Source organism: Canis lupus, chromosome 4, assembly GCF_011100685.1.
Source record: "Canis lupus familiaris isolate Mischka breed German Shepherd chromosome 4, alternate assembly UU_Cfam_GSD_1.0, whole genome shotgun sequence".
Classification (NCBI taxonomy): Eukaryota; Metazoa; Chordata; class Mammalia; order Carnivora; family Canidae; genus Canis; species Canis lupus.
Window position 1 is genome coordinate 25512046 of NC_049225.1, and position 18084 is coordinate 25530129.

Sequence of the window (18084 nt, forward strand, 5' to 3'; positions counted from 1 at the left end):
TATTGTTTATTTGATACTATTGTAAATGGAATTGATTTTTGAATTCTCTTTCAGAGAATTTGTCTTTAGTGTATAGAAATACCACTGATTTTTATGCTAATTTTGTCTTACAACTTTACTGAATTGATTGATTAGTTCTAGCTTTTTTTTGTTATGATTTTCTGTATATAAAATCACACCATCTGCAAATAGAGATGATTTTAACTTCTTCCCTTCCAATAATGATGCCTTTTCTTTCTCTTGCCTGATTGCTCTAGGTAGGATTTTCAGTACTGTGTTAAATAGTGGTGAGAGTGGGCATTCTTGTCTTGTTCCTGATCGTAGAGAAAAAGCTTTTAACCTTTCAGCATTGAGTATGTTGTTAGCTTTGGCCTTATGATATATGACCTTTATATTGTTGAGATACATATATATTTTTTACTCTCCGTTTGTTAAGTGCTTTTATCATGAACAGATACTGAGTTTTGTCAAATGCTTTTTCTGTGTCTGTTAAGACGGTTCTATGATTTTTTTCTTTCATTCTATCATTTGTATATGTTGGACCATCCTTGTATCCTTAGGATATATCCCACTTGATCATGGTGAGTGATTCTTTCAATGTGGTGCTGAATTCAGTTAGTATTTAGTTGAGAATTTTTCATTTATATTCATCAGGGATATTGTCCTCCAATAGTGTCCTTATTTGGCTTTTGTATCAGCATAATGCTTGCCTTATAAAACAAATTTGGATGTGTTCCCTCCTCTTCTATTTTTTAGGAGAGTTTGAGAGAGGGATTGATGTTAATTCTCATTTAAATCTTTGGCAAAATTCACCATTGAAGTCCTCTGGCCCTAGGCTTTTCTTCATTTAGAGAGTTTTTGTTACTGATTCAATCTTCTTACTAGTAATTGGTTTATTCAGATTTTGTATTTTATCCTTATTCAGTCTTGGTAGAGTGTATGTTTCTAAGAATATTTTCATTCCTTTTAGGTTGTCCAATTGGCTGGCATATAGTTGTTCCTAGTAGCCTCTTGTGATCCTTTTCTATTTCTGTGGTATCAGTTATAATGTGTCCTATTTTGTTTATAATTTTGATGATTTCTGTTCTCTTTTTTTTTCTCCCCTTTTGGTTAGACTAGCTAAGGATTGCAAATTATGCTTATCTTTTCAAAAAATCAGACTTTAGTTTGGTTGTCTTTTTTATTGTTTTCTGTTCTCTATTTCTTTTATATTCTGCTCTAATCTGTATTATTTCTTGCTTCATCTACCTTTGGGCTGTTTGTTCTTCTTTTTCTAGTTTCATAATGCATAATGTTTGATTCTTAATTTAGGATCTTGCTTGTTAATGTAAGCAGTAATTAGTATAAACTTAACCTAAGTTCTGGTATGTTGTTTTTCCATTTTTATTTGTATCAGAAAAACTTTCTTGTTTCTCTTTAATTTCTTCGTTGAGCCATTGGATTTTCAGGAGAGTGCTGGTTAGTTTTCCAAGTATTTGTGAATTTTCCAGATTCCTATTGTTACTGATTTCTGGTTTCATGCCATTGTGGTCAAAAAAGATACTTGGTATGATTTCAGTCTTATTGAACTTGTGAAGACTTCTTTTGTGGTCTAACATATGAACTATTATAGAAAATACTGTATATACACTTGAGAAGATATGTATTCTGCTCTTGAATAGAATGTTCTATATGTATCTTTAGGTATATGTATCTTTAGGTCCATTTGATCTATAGTTTTGTTGAAATACGCTATTACCTTATTCTCATTCTCCCATTCTCTCATTCTCTAGCTGGATGATTCATTGTTGAGAGTGGGGTATTAAAATTCCTAACTATTATTGTATTGCTTTCATTACTCCTTTTAGCTATGTTTCTTTCTTAAATATTTAGGTGCTCTAGTTTTAGGTGCATAAATATTTATAATTTTTAAAGTTTATAGATAGATTGGCCCCTTTATCATTATGTAATGACTTTCTTTGTCTCTTTGTACTGTTATTAGTCTAAAGCCTATTTTGTCTGATATCAGCATAGCTACTCCTGCTTTGTTTTGGTTACCATTTCTGTGAAATGTCTTTTTCCATCCCTTCACTCCCAGTCTATATATGTCTTTAAGGCTGAAGTGAGTCTTTTATAGGCAATCTTGTTGGATTTTTATTTTGTTTTATTTTTTATTTCAGACATTCTGTGTCTTTGGATTAGAGAATTTAACCTGTTTATGTTTAAAGTACAGTATTACTGCAGCACCTCCCCCCCACTCCCAGTCTGTAGTTTCAGTTACCTATTATAATCTGGGTGCAGATGATCCTTGTCCTGTCATATCATTAGAACATCAGTAGTACTATAATGCTATGTGTCATAGTGCCTATGTTATTCACCTTACTTAATCTCATCATCTAGGCATTTTATCATCACTTATCATCCCAAGAAGGATGAGTAAAGTGCAATAAGATATTTTGAGAGACCAAAACCATATTCACATAAATATTGTTACAGTATATTGTTACAACTTTTCTATTTTATTATTAGATATTCTTAATATCTTACTGTGCCTAACTTATAAATTAAACTTTATAATGGATATATATATATATAGAGATAGAGATAGAGAGAGAGAAATTGTATATGGGGATCAGTACTATCTGCAGTTTTAGGCATCCACTGGGGATCTGAGAACATACCTTCTGCAGATAAGGGAAGGCTACCTTAATAGGTAATGACTTACTGTTGCCATTTTGTTAATTGTTTGATTGTTTTGTAGATGTGTTGTTCCTTATTTCTTATCCTATAGTCTTTGTTCATGTTTTGATGTCCTTCAGTAACAGTATGCTTTGACTTTTTTGTCATGTTATTTTGTGTGATTGCTGCAAGTTTTCACCTAGTGGTTACCATGAGACTTACATAAAGTATGTTAAAATTATAATACCCTATTTTAAGCTGATAACAACTTAACTTGATTAGAATTCCTAACTTTTACACTTTTACTTCTCTTCCCCCTCACACTTTAGGTTATTGCTATTAAAATTTGCATATTTTTATATTGTGTAACTAATTACAGATTATGGTGTTTATGGTTATTTTTACTACTTTTATGTTTTTAAACATAAACTGAAGATCTAAGTGGATTGATTATACATTCATAATTACCATATTACAGAATCAAACTTTGACGGCATATTTATCATTACCAGTTTTATGCTACCTTCTTATATTATTATGATACTAATTAGCATCATGTCTACTCAAAGAATACCATTTAGCATTTCTTATAAGCTAGGTATAGTGATAATGAACTCCCTCTGCTTTTGTTTGTTTGCGAAAGTCTTTATCCCTCCTTCATTTCTGAAGGACAGCTTGCTGGATGTAGAATTCTTGATTAACAGGTGTTTTTTTCTTTTAATAATTAACTTTGAATGTTTCATCTCATTTTCTCTTAGCCTGTAAACTTTCTGTTGAGAAATCCACACATAATCATATGGGAGTTTTCTTGTGTATAGCTTCTCTCTCTCCTTTTCTACTTTTAAAATTCTTTTCTTTGTCTTTAAACTTTGACAATTTAATTATAATGTGCCTTGGTGTAGCCCTGTTCATATTCAACCTGTTTGGATTTTCTTGGGCCTCATAGAACTGGATGTCCATTTCTGTTTCTATGTTCAGGAAGTTTTCTGCCATTATCCTTTAAATATACTTTCTGTCCTTTTTCTTTTCTCCTTCTGGAATTCCTATAATGCACATATTACTTCTTTTCAGTGTATCTCCTAAATTCTGTAAGCTTTCTTTTTTCTTTTTATTTTATAGAGGGAGGGGAAGGGGAAAGGGAGAGAAAGAGAATCTTAAGCAGGCTCCATGCCAAGTACAGAGCCAGACTCAGGGCTTGATCTCACAACCCTAGGATCATGACCTGAGAGACGAAATCAAGAGTTGGACACTTAACTGACTGGGCCACTGACATACCCAGTTCTGTAAGTTTTCTTCACTCTTTTTCATTCTTTTCTTTCTTTTTGCTCTTCTGAGTGAATGATTTCAAATGTTCTACCCACCCATATTTTTTGGGTTTGTTCATTAAATGAGTATATTGAAAAGTAATAGTATATTGAAAGTTACTTGTATATTTTTCTATGGGGTTATGTTAAAATTTTATATTTTCTTTGATTTATTGATTTCTATTGTACTCAACTTTATCATTTTTTCCCAAATAAATTTAAAATTCAAGTTGAATTACACTTCCAAAAATTTATAATTTTAGCATTTCAAAAGGACACTTTATGTATAGTGGCACATTCAGAGGAATTGTTCTTATTTCTATTTCTTTATTCCATTCCCACCCACCCTGATAGAAAACCATTTTTCTTCAATTCATGGTTTATGTTTCTGTTTCTTTTTACAAAATAAGCAAACTTAAAATTAAATATAAATTCTGAAAGAGTATGAGTATGTACTATAAAGATATCTATGATTTTAATTTCCAGTCTCCTAAAACACATACACACATGAAGACACACACTTTTGAACTCTGCTCTTTTAAAAAAAAAAAAAAAAAAAAGAATTTATTTAATCATGCAACACACACAGAGGCAGAGACACACAGGCAGAGGGAGAAGCAGGCTCCTGCTGGGAGCCCGATGCAGGACTCAATCCCAGGACCCTGGGACCACAACCTAAGCCCAAGGCAGATGCTCAACTACTGAGCCACCCAGGTGCCCTGCTCTTTTTTTTTTTTTTTTTTTAATCTTCATAAAAGATCCTGGCAATTACTCTATATAAATGGATTACTCTGTATAGTCTGTCTTTGATTGTTTTTTAAGTTGCTGTGTGATGTTCCATTGAGGAGATTAATCAGTTTATTCAACCAGTCTTCTATATATTGGTGTTTAGGTTGTTTCTAACATTTTGGCATTACAAATAATGTCTCAAAGAGTACTTATGCATATGTTGCATCATATTTGTGGACATGTATCTTCAGAACAAATCCCTAGGCAGTTATTGTATATTTATCTTACAGTTTTCTTTGTTATTTTTTTGTCCCTTCATCACTTTAACTCTCAAATATACATGCATTTCTTTTATATTTTAAGTATTTGAGAATGTGGTAAGATTTTTATGTCTTTTGACTTAGTATGTGGGGTGTTTTGCTCATATAGGTTTTAGGAACAAACAAATCGATGGCAGTTTTATTATAGCTAATATAAGTATTACAAATCTTAAGAATTTGAGCTAATTATGAAAAATAATAGTTCATAGTATTTTTAAAATATGCATTTTAAAAGCAATCTACTGTTTATAACAGAGATACTAAAGCTTGAGACTACTGAAAGACTGAGATACTAGAATTAGAATTAACACTACTTTTGAATTTTTAGAACAATTTAGTAGACTTAATCATAGTTTAGCTTAATTTACTTATGAATTACAAGTGTAAAAATAATAGTGACCACCACAGCTAGCATACATTGTTTACTGTGTGCATACTATGCTCAACACTGCATATACATGAATTTAAGTTATTTAGTTTAATTCTCAACAACCTCATAAGGTGTACTTCTATATTTTTCCATATTTAAGTGAGGAAAATGAGGTATAGAAATGTTAAGTGACAGGCTCTTACTCATATAGGTAATAAGTAGCAGAGGCAAGATTTGAACCCAGATGGTCTTTAGTATAGATTCTGGGCTTTTAAATGACAATGCTACTCTACTCATTTTGGGACTCACTATTATTTTTCTGTATCAAGTTAGCATTGACCTAAAGTCTATGTGACTGAATTTTGAATTCTTAACCACTACACCCTATTTCTGTCCCTGAATGTAGTGTAAGATTTTATGTGGTTGTTATATCAAATTTGTTGTCATAAGCATTAGTACAGGATTGGAATTCCATTTGTAACAGTCACAGCATCTAACAAAGCATCCCTTTTATTCCACCATTCTATGTGTACTGTATTTCTGAGCCATTAAAATTATTTATGTTCCTGTTTTTCAGTGGATGATTCAGCAGCCATACAAAGCAGCAACATTTTTTGGATGCATTGGGACAGATACATTTGGAGAGATCTTGAAGAAAAAAGCTGCTGAAGCCCACGTGGATGCTCATTACTATGAGCAAAACGAGCAAACAACGGGAACTTGTGCTGTGTGCATCACTGGTAGCAACAGGTCAGTTTAATTCCAGGGGAAGGTTTTTTACTAACTGGATATTTTCACAGCCGTAGACTCTGAATTCCAATCTGAATTTGGAATTTAGATCTCACGTTTTAAATTGCTTTTAGTGTTTTAATAACTCTTCTTTCTGATTTCATTTTCCTTTAAAAAAAAAACAAAACCTTGTACCTGTTTTTGTATTCATGAGGCATGTGAAATGAAAATTTTGAGATTATCTATTCCAGTCTAATTTTTGTAATTAGATCAGAAAAGGAAAATAAGGAAAATGTTTTATTCAGTGTCTTGTGATTTCTTGCTGAAACTGGGATGAAAAGAATGCTCTTTTTACCATATCCTGAGATTGGAATATTCAGATATAAGGACAGATACACACATGTATTTTACAACATATATAAAATACTACGTTCTATTTAGTGTCATATGAATTAGGTCATCTAAAGCATTTCTGACAAATAGTCCTCTCTCCATATCAGACAACCTCAGTTATGGGTAATACACCAGTCAAAAAACAATTCACTACATTTCTATATAATTTTACTTTTTAGAAAATTCTTCTTTATATAAACTTGAAATCTCTGTCTCAGGACTTTCCATATATTAGATGTATTTATGCCTTTTGCAGCCACATGGAGGTTTTTCTTTAGTATATCCTTGCATTGTTACCACAGTGTTCATCAAACAGCCTTTTTTATCCTTTGCAAGAGAAAAACAAAATAACTTTTCTAGCTATTATATTATTAAAATTGGCAATGATGATCTCTTTCTAAATAGTGATTCACTAGAAATTTCACTTTCCTGATACATAGAAATATTTAGTGTGTCCTCCTCCATTCCTTGCCCTTCTTTCTCTCCTTTCTTATTTGCCTCTTGTCTTCCTTTATTTCCTCCCTACTGTCTCTTCCCCTTATTCCCTTCGTCTTTCTTTGCTCACTCCTTGACCTTTAGTAGATGTATGCTAAGCACCTGACACTCTCCTGGCCAGTAGTCATTAAATAACCAAAATATAGCTTTTTAAAATAATTAGGGTGCCAAAGTCATTTTTAAATCTTTCCTGTGATTTTATTTTTTTGTGTGTATAGGGAACTTTATCATTTAAGGTTTTAATAAATAAAACCACTTATTGTTCAAACATTGAAATATACTTATTTAGACCTTTCCCCTTTTCAGTTTTCCTAAAACCAACTTTAATATGCAGATACACTTTTCTGATTAGTGAGAAATAGGTCAAGTTTTGCCTGTTACCTCTCAGGCTAGTGTAAAATGGCTAAATTGTTTTTGTGTGCTAAATTGCTCTTTTAGAGAGAAGTTATGATGATATTAGGTTTCCCAGATGTCAAAAGCTTAACTAATATACTAATATTATGGTTACGGTGATTAGTAATGTTCAGGTGGTGTTGAAAGTCAAAAACTGGGGGGGAAACTCCCACTATCAAATTCATCATCAATCAAATTATAGAACCTCATAGATACGGATAAATTGTTTTGGATAGGGCTGATAACTCTTACTATTGCTATCCAAAACCTAGGAATCAAAGAATTGGGATAATGCAGTATCTTTTCAATTGAGGTTCTTGCTCTCCAGACTCTGAATCACATTCATTTCGATAGTGAGAATACTTATATGTTGGAGAAACTATCAAAGGATACTTTTATTATCAAAATAGAATTTCATAACTGGTACCAGAAGTGTTTGCCTTTTATTTTCATATATACCCATTTCTATCAAAATTTTGCTAACATCATGATTACTGAAATGCTTTTTATAAATTAGGATTATTATTCTTAACTTTGTAATATGCTAATACTTGCATATAAATATACTGATTCCTATTGTTCTTATTTTTAATAATCTAATGAGCATAAATTGAATTGATATCTTTCAGTAGTCATTTGGCATGTGGTTGAGTAGAAATATGTTTTGGAAGAGTATCAGTTGTTTTTGTTAACAGAGAAACCATATTATAAAAATCTCAAGGGATAAAATGATGTATCTATTTTTGACCATGATTGTTCCCTTTTGATTAGAAAGAATGAAAAAATGGCAAGTTATTTTCTAATTTCTGGATCAAAATGAGAAAGAAAATATTTTTATTAATTTGTACTTAGCATAAATAATTACTTTATTAACTTTAATTTTTGAACAATAACAAAAATTCCAATCTGGCACTTGTAGCAAGATTTTAAATCCAGTATCCTGCTTAGATTTTTCAGCTGCAAAACTGGACCAATATTGGGAGTTTTCAACTATAGAAAACTAATTTTAATGTATTCTAGTCTTTAAAATGTTTTGGTTTGCAAATTAATACCTCATAGTAAATAGGGCCTACATTTCTTAGGTGTGTTTTGTGAAATTAATCCTATACTTAGCTTTTCAAGCATTAGTTTAAATAATCAATGTATATAGTATGTTGATACTTAAAAACTGAAGTGTTCAATTGTATATATGTATGTATATATCTTTTTTGCATAATTTTTTGGCATAGCAACATAATAGTTTAATTTCCCAACTGCATTTTGAACTACTAAAACGTAGAAAATAGATAATCTCATCATTTTAGTACCAAAGGAAACATAAATTCCAGTTTCTCAAAATACCAGATGGTATTTAGAGCAAGGATTGATATCTCTGTTTATCTCAAAGGCAACATAGAAGTCTCAAAAAGTGCTCAAAACAAATTTAATCTTATTTAATTTATTAATATCAGTGTATAGCAGTTTTGAAAAAATAAGAATTAAAATGTAAAACATAATTTGCAAAAAGTATTGCTAATTAATTGTAACAAAGTACATGACAATTTTAGCTACAGTATGAAAGCCTACTTGCTTTTTGTTCTTGTTTTAGGTCACTTGTAGCCAATCTCGCTGCTGCCAATTGTTATAAAAAGGAAAAACATCTTGATATGGATAAAAACTGGACACTGGTAGAAAAAGCAAGAGTTTATTATATAGCAGTAAGTATTTACCTGTTTCATATTTCTGGTACATAATTTATACTGTTAATTATAGTTTGTAATTGGATATACATTTTTAAATAGTTGTCTTTTACTTACCCTGCAAATGATTTACAGCATATGGTAGCTTCTCTATTACAAATACAGAACAGAAACATGATCATTCTATGGTAACATTATTTGTATTACTTAACATTCAAATCTACCTCCTTTTGGATACATTATACATAGATATTTCTTAACTAATTATCAGATTCCATATTAAATCCAAAGATCTTAAGGTCTTTTGAAATAATTCTACAGATTTACATTCTGTATTTTTAGGCTGCTTGTTGTGAATGGTGCATGCATTGTGTGGGAAAATATTAGTAGTATAAATATGCACTGCAAACAATTTGAGCTTATTTGCCTAAAAAATCTTAATTGCTGTTTATTCCATAGTAATTACCATGACACGTTTTAATTTAATATTTCAGAAACATTGATCGTGACAAATCTCTAAAATCTGGGACTAAGGGCAGCATGTAATTTGAATTATTAAATATTCTGACATAAAAATAATTGGTTTAAGAATTCTCTTCTAAAATAAGATGGTACTAAAAATCCCCCTCAATTTATCATCCCATGAATACTTTGTTTTTATTTAATATGAGTTAAATGTGCCTAATCACAAATAAGTAGATACCTATGAAAAATTAAAAATACCTCATATGCATATAATATATGCTTTTGATATAACAGCTGCTGCCATTCACTACCTGAGCTGTGAAACAGCTGCAAAGACGTGTAAAAAATTGATTATCCAGTAGGAGCATGTTTATTGAAAGTATAATTATTTCTTTCAGTCTAATGTTAATGTCTCCTACAGCATGTTTATGTTCACTGCTTTAGGCTTTACAAGGTTGTTATTGATTCTTCTGTATAGAAAATCCTACCCCTTTATAATGTCAAGTAAATACATTGAGGGGATTTTATAGAGGAAAGTCATATTAGCTCTTTAGACAGCATGTGAGAAAACATTTCAGATAATTAAAAAAAAATTCCCTCTTGATTATTTTCTATTTTATTTCTCTAAATGGTCTAATTTTTTTGTTGTTTTCTTGGGAGTGTGTTTTTGTAGTGTGTTTCTTTCGGGGGAATTTCTGTGCTATTTCAAACGATTATACATTTGAAAGTCTGATTTTCATAGAACACATGGTCTAAAATTTGATATTATTTATATTGGCTATGAAGTATGACAATAATTATGGTAGAAAACTATATTTACCAGGCAATTATATTTCTATTTAGATATATGGCAGTTGGACTCCAAATTATGAGTGGAAACACTCAGTTTTAACAGTTATATATATCTACCATTAGCCAAGCCTGGATGAATAGGATGAATAGAATTTTTATAGGAGTATAGACCTATCTTGCAAACAATTTAGAGTTTCAAGAATTATGTACCATAGTGCATCGAGCCAACTTCAGGTAAAGTAGAATTCTTACAATAGTAATAACTACTTATATAAGTCCAGTTTTATATAAAATGTAGTGATTAATTTTGGGTCAAATTAATAAAGGAAATTGAATTATTTTTGAAACTTGTCAAAAAACAGCCAGAAACAAATATCAAAATGGATTCCAGCTGATATCTTTGTTAGTGCTTAGTTTCTATTTCAGCAATTTTATAAAAAGAATGGTGTTTCACATTGCCAAGTAAATAGTTTGTGGAGAGTTTGACTATTAAAATAGTTCATATAGGATACCTTGGATGCGGGATCCCTGGGTGGCTCAGCGGTTTAGCGCCTGCCTTCGGCCCAGGGCGTGATCCTAGAGTCCTGGGATCGAGTCCCACGTCGGGCTCCCTGCATGGAGCCTGCTTCTCCCTCTGCCTGTGTCCCTACCTCTCTCTCTCACTGTGTCTCTCATGAATAAATAAGTAAAATCTTTACAAAAAAATAAAAAAGGATACCTTGGATGCTGTATATTCTATAACTATCTTGCTATTTACTAAGAGCGTAATTCTTATTAAAATCTGTGTACTCTCTTCTGAAGTGTAATGATATTTGTATAAAGATGTTCTGCCATTCTTTTATTATTTCTTAATTTAATTTTTTAATGTTTTAATTTTTTATTTAAATTCTAGTTAGTTTAAAAAATAAATAAATTCTAGTTAGTTAACATACAGTATAATATTAGTTAGTTTCAGGAGCAGGATTTAGTGGTTCATCATTTACGTATAATACCTTTGCAGTTCTTTTAAACCTTTAATTTCCTTTGAGGCCAGAATATCCAGTGTAGCCTTTTCTTTAGTAGATGCTTAAACCACAAGTTTTGATTGAGTAGATATATCTGTACTCATTTCAACAAATTAGTTGGGTTCCTCCATATTGGTTCTATAGAGTCAGCAATCTTCTCACAGTATCATTATAAACTACTGAGGTTTAACAAGTTAAAATTCTAGGAACTCTTTAATTTCAGAATTTCTTGGTCCAAGGAAGCATCTCAGTATATCTATTCAACAAATTTCCATAATTAAGACATCTGTCTGCATTATGTAAACCAGTTTTACATACTCCGCTCTTCTTTCCATGATTTCATAAATTAATAATGGTCATGAGCATTGAGAAAATCCAAAACCTTGATCACTTTCTCTGTCATGTAATTCAGTCAATCTACAATGCAGAGTTCACATCAAAAATTTTGCTGACAGGGGATCCCTTGGTGGCTCAGCAGTTTAGCGCCTGCCTTTGGCCCAGGGCGCAATCCTTGAGAGTCCTGGGATCTAGTCCCACGTCGGGCTCCCGGCATGGAGCCTGCTTCTCCTCTGCCTGTGTCTCTGCCTCTCTCTCTCTCTTTCTATCATGAATAAATAAATAAAATCTTTAAAATAAAAAAAAAAATTTGCTGACAAAAAGCTGAAATGAAATATGGATATATCAACATTTTCTTTTGGTTTATGTAAATATTTACGTCTTCTTTTATCTTCATAGGAGGTGTTCCATTTATAGCATGTAATCTCAGTTTACCCTGTTTAGACCAAATTCCCAAATTCCTTGCTAATAGGTGATTAAGAGTTATTGGTTATAGTGATAGCTAATTGCATTTTTGAAAAAATAAATTTCAGGTGTTCTTCATCTTAGCATTAGGATTTAAATATTTGCACTCTATCCTATAACTATAATCCTCACAGTCTTGTTTCTCTATTTAAATGAGTTAAATGCTTCACCACCACCAATTATTTACCCAGTCTTCCCATTCCTTTATTGTTTAACTTTGAATGTCCCTCATTTGGCTGCATTTTGTTCTCACTTTCCCCCCAGAGCTTCTCCATTCTTGAGATCTTACTGACTTCTTGTTGCTTTGTACAAAAACAACTTGTTTGGTGTAGTATTTCGTGAAACAAAGTACTACTATGTAGATAATGCTTCATTTTCCAGCACTTTTTGTGGGACCTGAGCCCAGGTTGATTTTTATTTCTGTTCTTTATTATTTCCTTATTCTGTTTACTTTAGATTTAATTTGCTCTTCTACTCCTCCTCTTCTGTCAACCCACCCCCCATTCTTGCTCTACCTGTTCTTTGTTTCTTAAGGTGGAAGAATAATTCATTGATTTGAGACTTTTCTACTGTAGACATTTAGTGCTATAAATTTCCTGTAAGAACCGGTTTGGCTACATCCCCCAAATTTTAATGTCATGTTTTCATTTTCATTCAGCTTATAAAATTTTCTACTTTCTCTTTTACTTTCTTCTTTGACTCCTGAGTTATTTAGAAACCTGTTGTTTATTTTCTAAATATGGAGATTTCCCAGAGATCTTCCTTTTGCTCCTGTTATGGATTTGTATATTCCTCTTTACAGTTCTATCAGATTTTTCTTCAGTGTGTTTAAACTCTGTTATTAGGTGCCTAAAGGTATAGAATTGATTATCTGACCCACTTGCCATTTTGAAATATTTATTCCTGGTATTGTTCCCATAACTATTTTGTCTGATACTCTCATATTAATAAAGCCAATCCAACTTTTTTTTTACTATTGATATCTTCTCCCACCCTTTTAGTAATCATTTGTGTTTTTATTTACAGTGCATCTCTTGTAGACAACATATTGTTAAGTCTTAATTTTTGTCCAGCCTGACAATGTCTACCTTTTAACTGGAATGTTTTTACCATTACCATTAATGTGATTATTGATATGGTTAGATTTTAGTTCATCATCTTTGTATTTGTTTTCTGTTTGTCCTGTTTGTCCTTCATTCTGTTTTTTCTCCTGCCTTCTTTTAGGTTAATCCAGTACTTCTGTTTCTTTCATTGCCTTAATATCTCTGTTTTTCTTTCTTTTAGTGACTGCATTAGGGTTGAGTATATATATATACCTAGATATATATTCAATAGATATATAGAGAGAGATATATACTCAACCCTATCTCTATCTATTTATCTATCTATCTATCTATCTATCTATCTATAGGGCATATATATATATATATATATATATATATATATATATATATAGTATATGTCTTTAACTCATCACTGCCTTCATTTTTTTTTTTTTGTATTAAGTAAGCTTTCTGTCCAGTGTGGGTCTCGAACTCATAACCCTGAGATCAAGAGATGCATCCTAAAAAAAAAAAAAAAAAAAAGAGATGCATCCTAAAAAAGAGAGAGAGAGAGAGAGATGCATCCTCTACCAATGGAGCCTTCACATAATGCTATAAACTTTCACATACAGTAGAAGAACCTTACAATAGCATAATTCAGTTTCACCTCTCCAAGCCTTTATGCTATCATTGTCACATTTTCCTTTTTTTTAATTTTGATTTTTTTAAAATATTTTTTATTTATTCATGAGAGGCACAGAGAGAGAGGCAGAGACATAGGCAGAGGGCAAAGCAGGCTCCCTGAGGGAACTCGATCCCTGAACTTAGGGATCATGCCCTGAGCCAAAAGCAGAGCTTAACCACTGAGCCATCCAGGCACCCCAAATTTTAATTGTTTTTGAACAGCTTTATTAATATATAATTAACATACCATACAACAGACAAATTTTACTTTTACTTGTGTTATAAACACTATAACACATAATTTTTGTTTAAATTGTCAAATATCTTTTAAAGATATTTCAACAATTAAAAAACATATTTACTCATTTAATTACCACTTCCAGTTCTCTTCATTCCTTTGCTTAGAATTAGATTTCCATCTGGTATAATTTTCCTTCTGCCTAACGAACATTTTTAGCATTTCATATATTTGGGTCTGTTGGTGATGAACGCTTTCAGCTTTTGTATGTTTGAAAACATCTTTATTTCACCTTTATTTTTAAAAGAGATTTTTGCCAGTTCTAGGTTGACAGTTTTTTGTCTTTCAGTACTTGAAAAATGTTGCTTTACTGTCTTCTCATTTGAGTTGTTTTTGATGAGAAATCTGACATCCATACCTTTATTCCTTTGCATGTAACAATTCACACACCCCTAATCCTGGCTGCTGTTAAAATTTTTTATTTATTACTGGTTTTGATCAATTTGGTGATATTGTACTGTAGTGTATTCTTTTTCATGTTTCTTATACTTGGGGTTTAACTTCTTACAGCTGTGGATTTATAATTTTTATTATGTTTGGAATCTTTTCAGCCATTATTTTAAATATATTTTCTGCCCAGCTGCCCCCCACCTTTGGGTTTCAAGTTACCCATGAAGTTGTCTCATAGCTCAGTGATACCACCCTTTTCCTTTTTTTGGATTCTTTTTTTTTTTTTCCTCTGTGTTTTACTTTGGATAGTTTCTTTTGCTATGCCTGCTAGTTCACTAATATTTTCCCGTACAGTATGAACTATCATTAATCCCATCCAGAGTATTCTTCATCTCATTTGTTATTTTCATATCTATAAGATTGATTTGGGTCTTTTATTTCTTCTTTGTCTCTACTTTGGACACATAAAATACAGTTAAAAGAACTATTTTGATGTCTTTCTCTGTTACTTCTTTACATCTGTGTTGATTCTGGAGTAGTTGTAAGGATTGATTATCCTCCTTATTGAGGATTGTGTTTTCCTTTCTCTTTGTAGGTGCAGTGATCATTAGCTATCATTGATAAATCTTCTTGAGGTTTTTTTCTGGGATGCAGTTATGTTACTTGGAGCAAGCCTGATGCATTTTGATCTTGCTTTTATGACTCGTGAGGTGAATCCAGAGTAGAATTCATTTAATGGCAGTCGTTTCTTAATCAGGAACAATTCCCCCCGCTTAGGGACATTTGGCAAAATCTGGAGATATTTATTATAGTGATGAGCGAGTGTTGCTACTAGTAAATATAGGACAGGAATATTGCTAAGTATCCTACAGTGTATGAGACAGCACTCCACAATAAAGGATTATCCAGTTCTAAGTATCAGTAGAGCCAAGGTTAAGAAACTCTGGTCTAAAGCTACATGTTCCCTGCTACTGAGGCAAGACTTTGCTGTGCTCTATGCAATGCCCCGTTATTAATGATATTTCCTGCTCTAGATGGTGGAAACAGGCACTGTTCCCAGAATTGCATATGCTCAGGCACTGTTTCCTCTAATTCTTTTCCCTCTCATTCTTTTGGATGGCTCATTCCTAGGTTCTGATCTGATGAATGTTGGAGAGGAATCTGCAGATTTCCAGTTTTCTCTACTGTCCTAACCTCTGCACTCTAACTTCTCTATTCTTCCCATCATTAGCTCCATCTCCCTAACTCCCTGGGCTCTGCCCTTCCCAGTGCTGGGTCTGGTGCTTTTAGCCTGGGAACTCTCACAAAACAATACTTATCCAGTGTTAGGGCTCACCTAGATGGTTTCCCATCTCTCAGAGATCACTATTTTTCCTCCTTGATGTCCATGGTTTTAAAAACCATTGTTGCATGCATCATGTTTGTGTTTGTTTTTGTTTCATGCTGGAGGATATATATATACACACACACAATCCCTGTTTTTCCACTGTCTTCTGCTTTGCATTGTTTTTAGAAAGGAAGTCATTCCTATTGTTTTTCCATATCTATCCCTATCTATCTAACTGCTTTTAAGATTTTTTGTCATTGGTTTTAAGCAATTTTATTATGATGTTACCTTGGTATTGTTTTCTTTCTATTTCTTGTGAATGTGGTTTATTCAGTTTAGAAATTTTTCTGTAAATATTTTCTCTCTCCAACACTATCTCTTCTTGGAAAGTCCAAGTAATATTAAGCCACTTGAAATGTTCCTTACCTTAGTATACTCTTTTAATTTTTTTCTTTGTCTTCTTCATTTTGTATAATTATCATTACTGTGTCTTAAACTTATAATTTCTGTTACAATGTCTAATCTGCCATGAATCCCATCCAGTGTATATTTTATCTTAGACATGATAATTTTCGTACCTGGATATTTGATTTGGGCCTTGTTCATTCCTGCCATGACTACTTTACATACTCATGTTGCCATCTCTCTCTCTCTCTCTCTCTCTCTCTCTTTTAAAGATTTTATTTGACAGCGAGAACACAAGCAGGGGGAGCAGCAGAGAAAGAAGGAGAAGTAGATTTCCCACTAAGCAGGGAGCCTGATACAGGGTTCAATCCCAGGACCCTGCGATCATGACTTGGGCTGAAGGCAGGTGCTTAACCGACTGAGTCACCCAGGCACCCTGCCATCTCTCAGTTTTAACTTAGGTAGTATAGTCATAACAACTGTTTTTAATGTCCTTGTCTACTAATTTTTTTTTTTTCTGCTTCTTACTTTGACATTGGGTTTTTTCATTATGCCAATATACTGAAGACTCAGTTGGAAACCCCTGCAGATCTCAAGTTCTGATTTCACATCTCTTCCTTTTATCACCTCTGTCCTGTCCCTATCTGGACTAGCATGTGCTGACCTCCGTAGCCTCTCCAAGTGGAGACAAATGACTCTACTTAAAGCTCTCTCCTTCTGAACTACAGGTTAGAAGTTGTCTTTAGGGAGTTTGAGCAAGAGTTGAGTAAGAGTCACCTTATTTCATTCCGTGTTTGATTATTATTCAGTGTCTAAAGATTGTTTCAAATGGGTCCCCCCCCCCCCAATTTTTATAATTGTTTAAGTTTAAATTGTTTAAGTGTAAATCCATTCCCTGTTACTCTATCTTGATTGGAAACTGAAATCCCCACGTTGATTTTTCTTTTACCTTTCTTAGATGACTCTCTTTTTCTGCAAGATTGCCTTTCTTTCACTTTGAATTTGAATATGTTAATAACATGACCATGATTTATCTCCCTCTCTATTGTTCTATACCAACTTTCATGGAACATTATATTTATTTCAAACTGCAGATTTAGTTCTCAGTTAACCTCTTTAGTTTTTTTCTTTCCCTGTACCCAAATTTTATTTTTCCTTCCTTGAACTATTTGAAAGCTAGATTGACAAAAACTATCACTCATAAATGTGTTACAGGGAATAATCAAGTAACAGCAAAACTTTCAAGTTTTGGTGAGATGAGTTTTACAATTTTTTTTAGGGAGTGGGGAGCAGAGGGAAAGAGAGAGAGTCTGAAGCAGGCTCCATGCCCAGCACAGAGCCCCACATGACCTGAGATCATTACCTGAGCCAGAATCAAGAATTACAGTTAACGACTAAGCTACCCAGACACTCTGAGAAATGAGTTTTAAATTGGTCTTGAGGTTGATTCAACTTCATAAGTTCCCCCAAACTATTATTCTAGATTCTTTAAAATTCTTCCGTTACCATTTTATCAATTAAAAATAATTTTTAAAATTCTCATCTAATAAATATATGGTAGTTTATGTATAATTACTAATGTTAGTAATTTTTTCTAATCTTTTCAGTCAGCCCTTTATAGTGTTTTAGACTACATTGTGAATACAATGAGATTTTACATAGAAATCTATGCATTATTTCTAATAACATTCCAACTTTCAAATACCAGTCAGCTTGCAAGTTTAGGGAGAGTTTTAAACTTCAGAGTTTGGAACACCTGGGTGGCTCAGCGTTGGAGCATCTGCCTTTGGCTAAAGGCTTGGTCC

The 18084-nt window shown here is 32.5% G+C and overlaps 1 protein-coding gene across 9 annotated transcripts in view; it reads left to right on the plus strand.

The window, feature by feature from the left end:
* The window catches only part of ADK (adenosine kinase), a 508004-nt gene that overhangs the window by 239306 nt on the left and 250614 nt on the right, over window positions 1-18084 (plus strand). For all 9 annotated transcript variants that reach the window (XM_038534415.1, XM_038534413.1, XM_038534418.1 and 6 more), the window contains 2 exons: window positions 5959-6131; window positions 8980-9088. In XM_038534415.1, the coding sequence (XP_038390343.1) occupies window positions 5959-6131; window positions 8980-9088 (282 nt within the window). The remainder of the gene's footprint in view (window positions 1-5958; window positions 6132-8979; window positions 9089-18084) is intronic.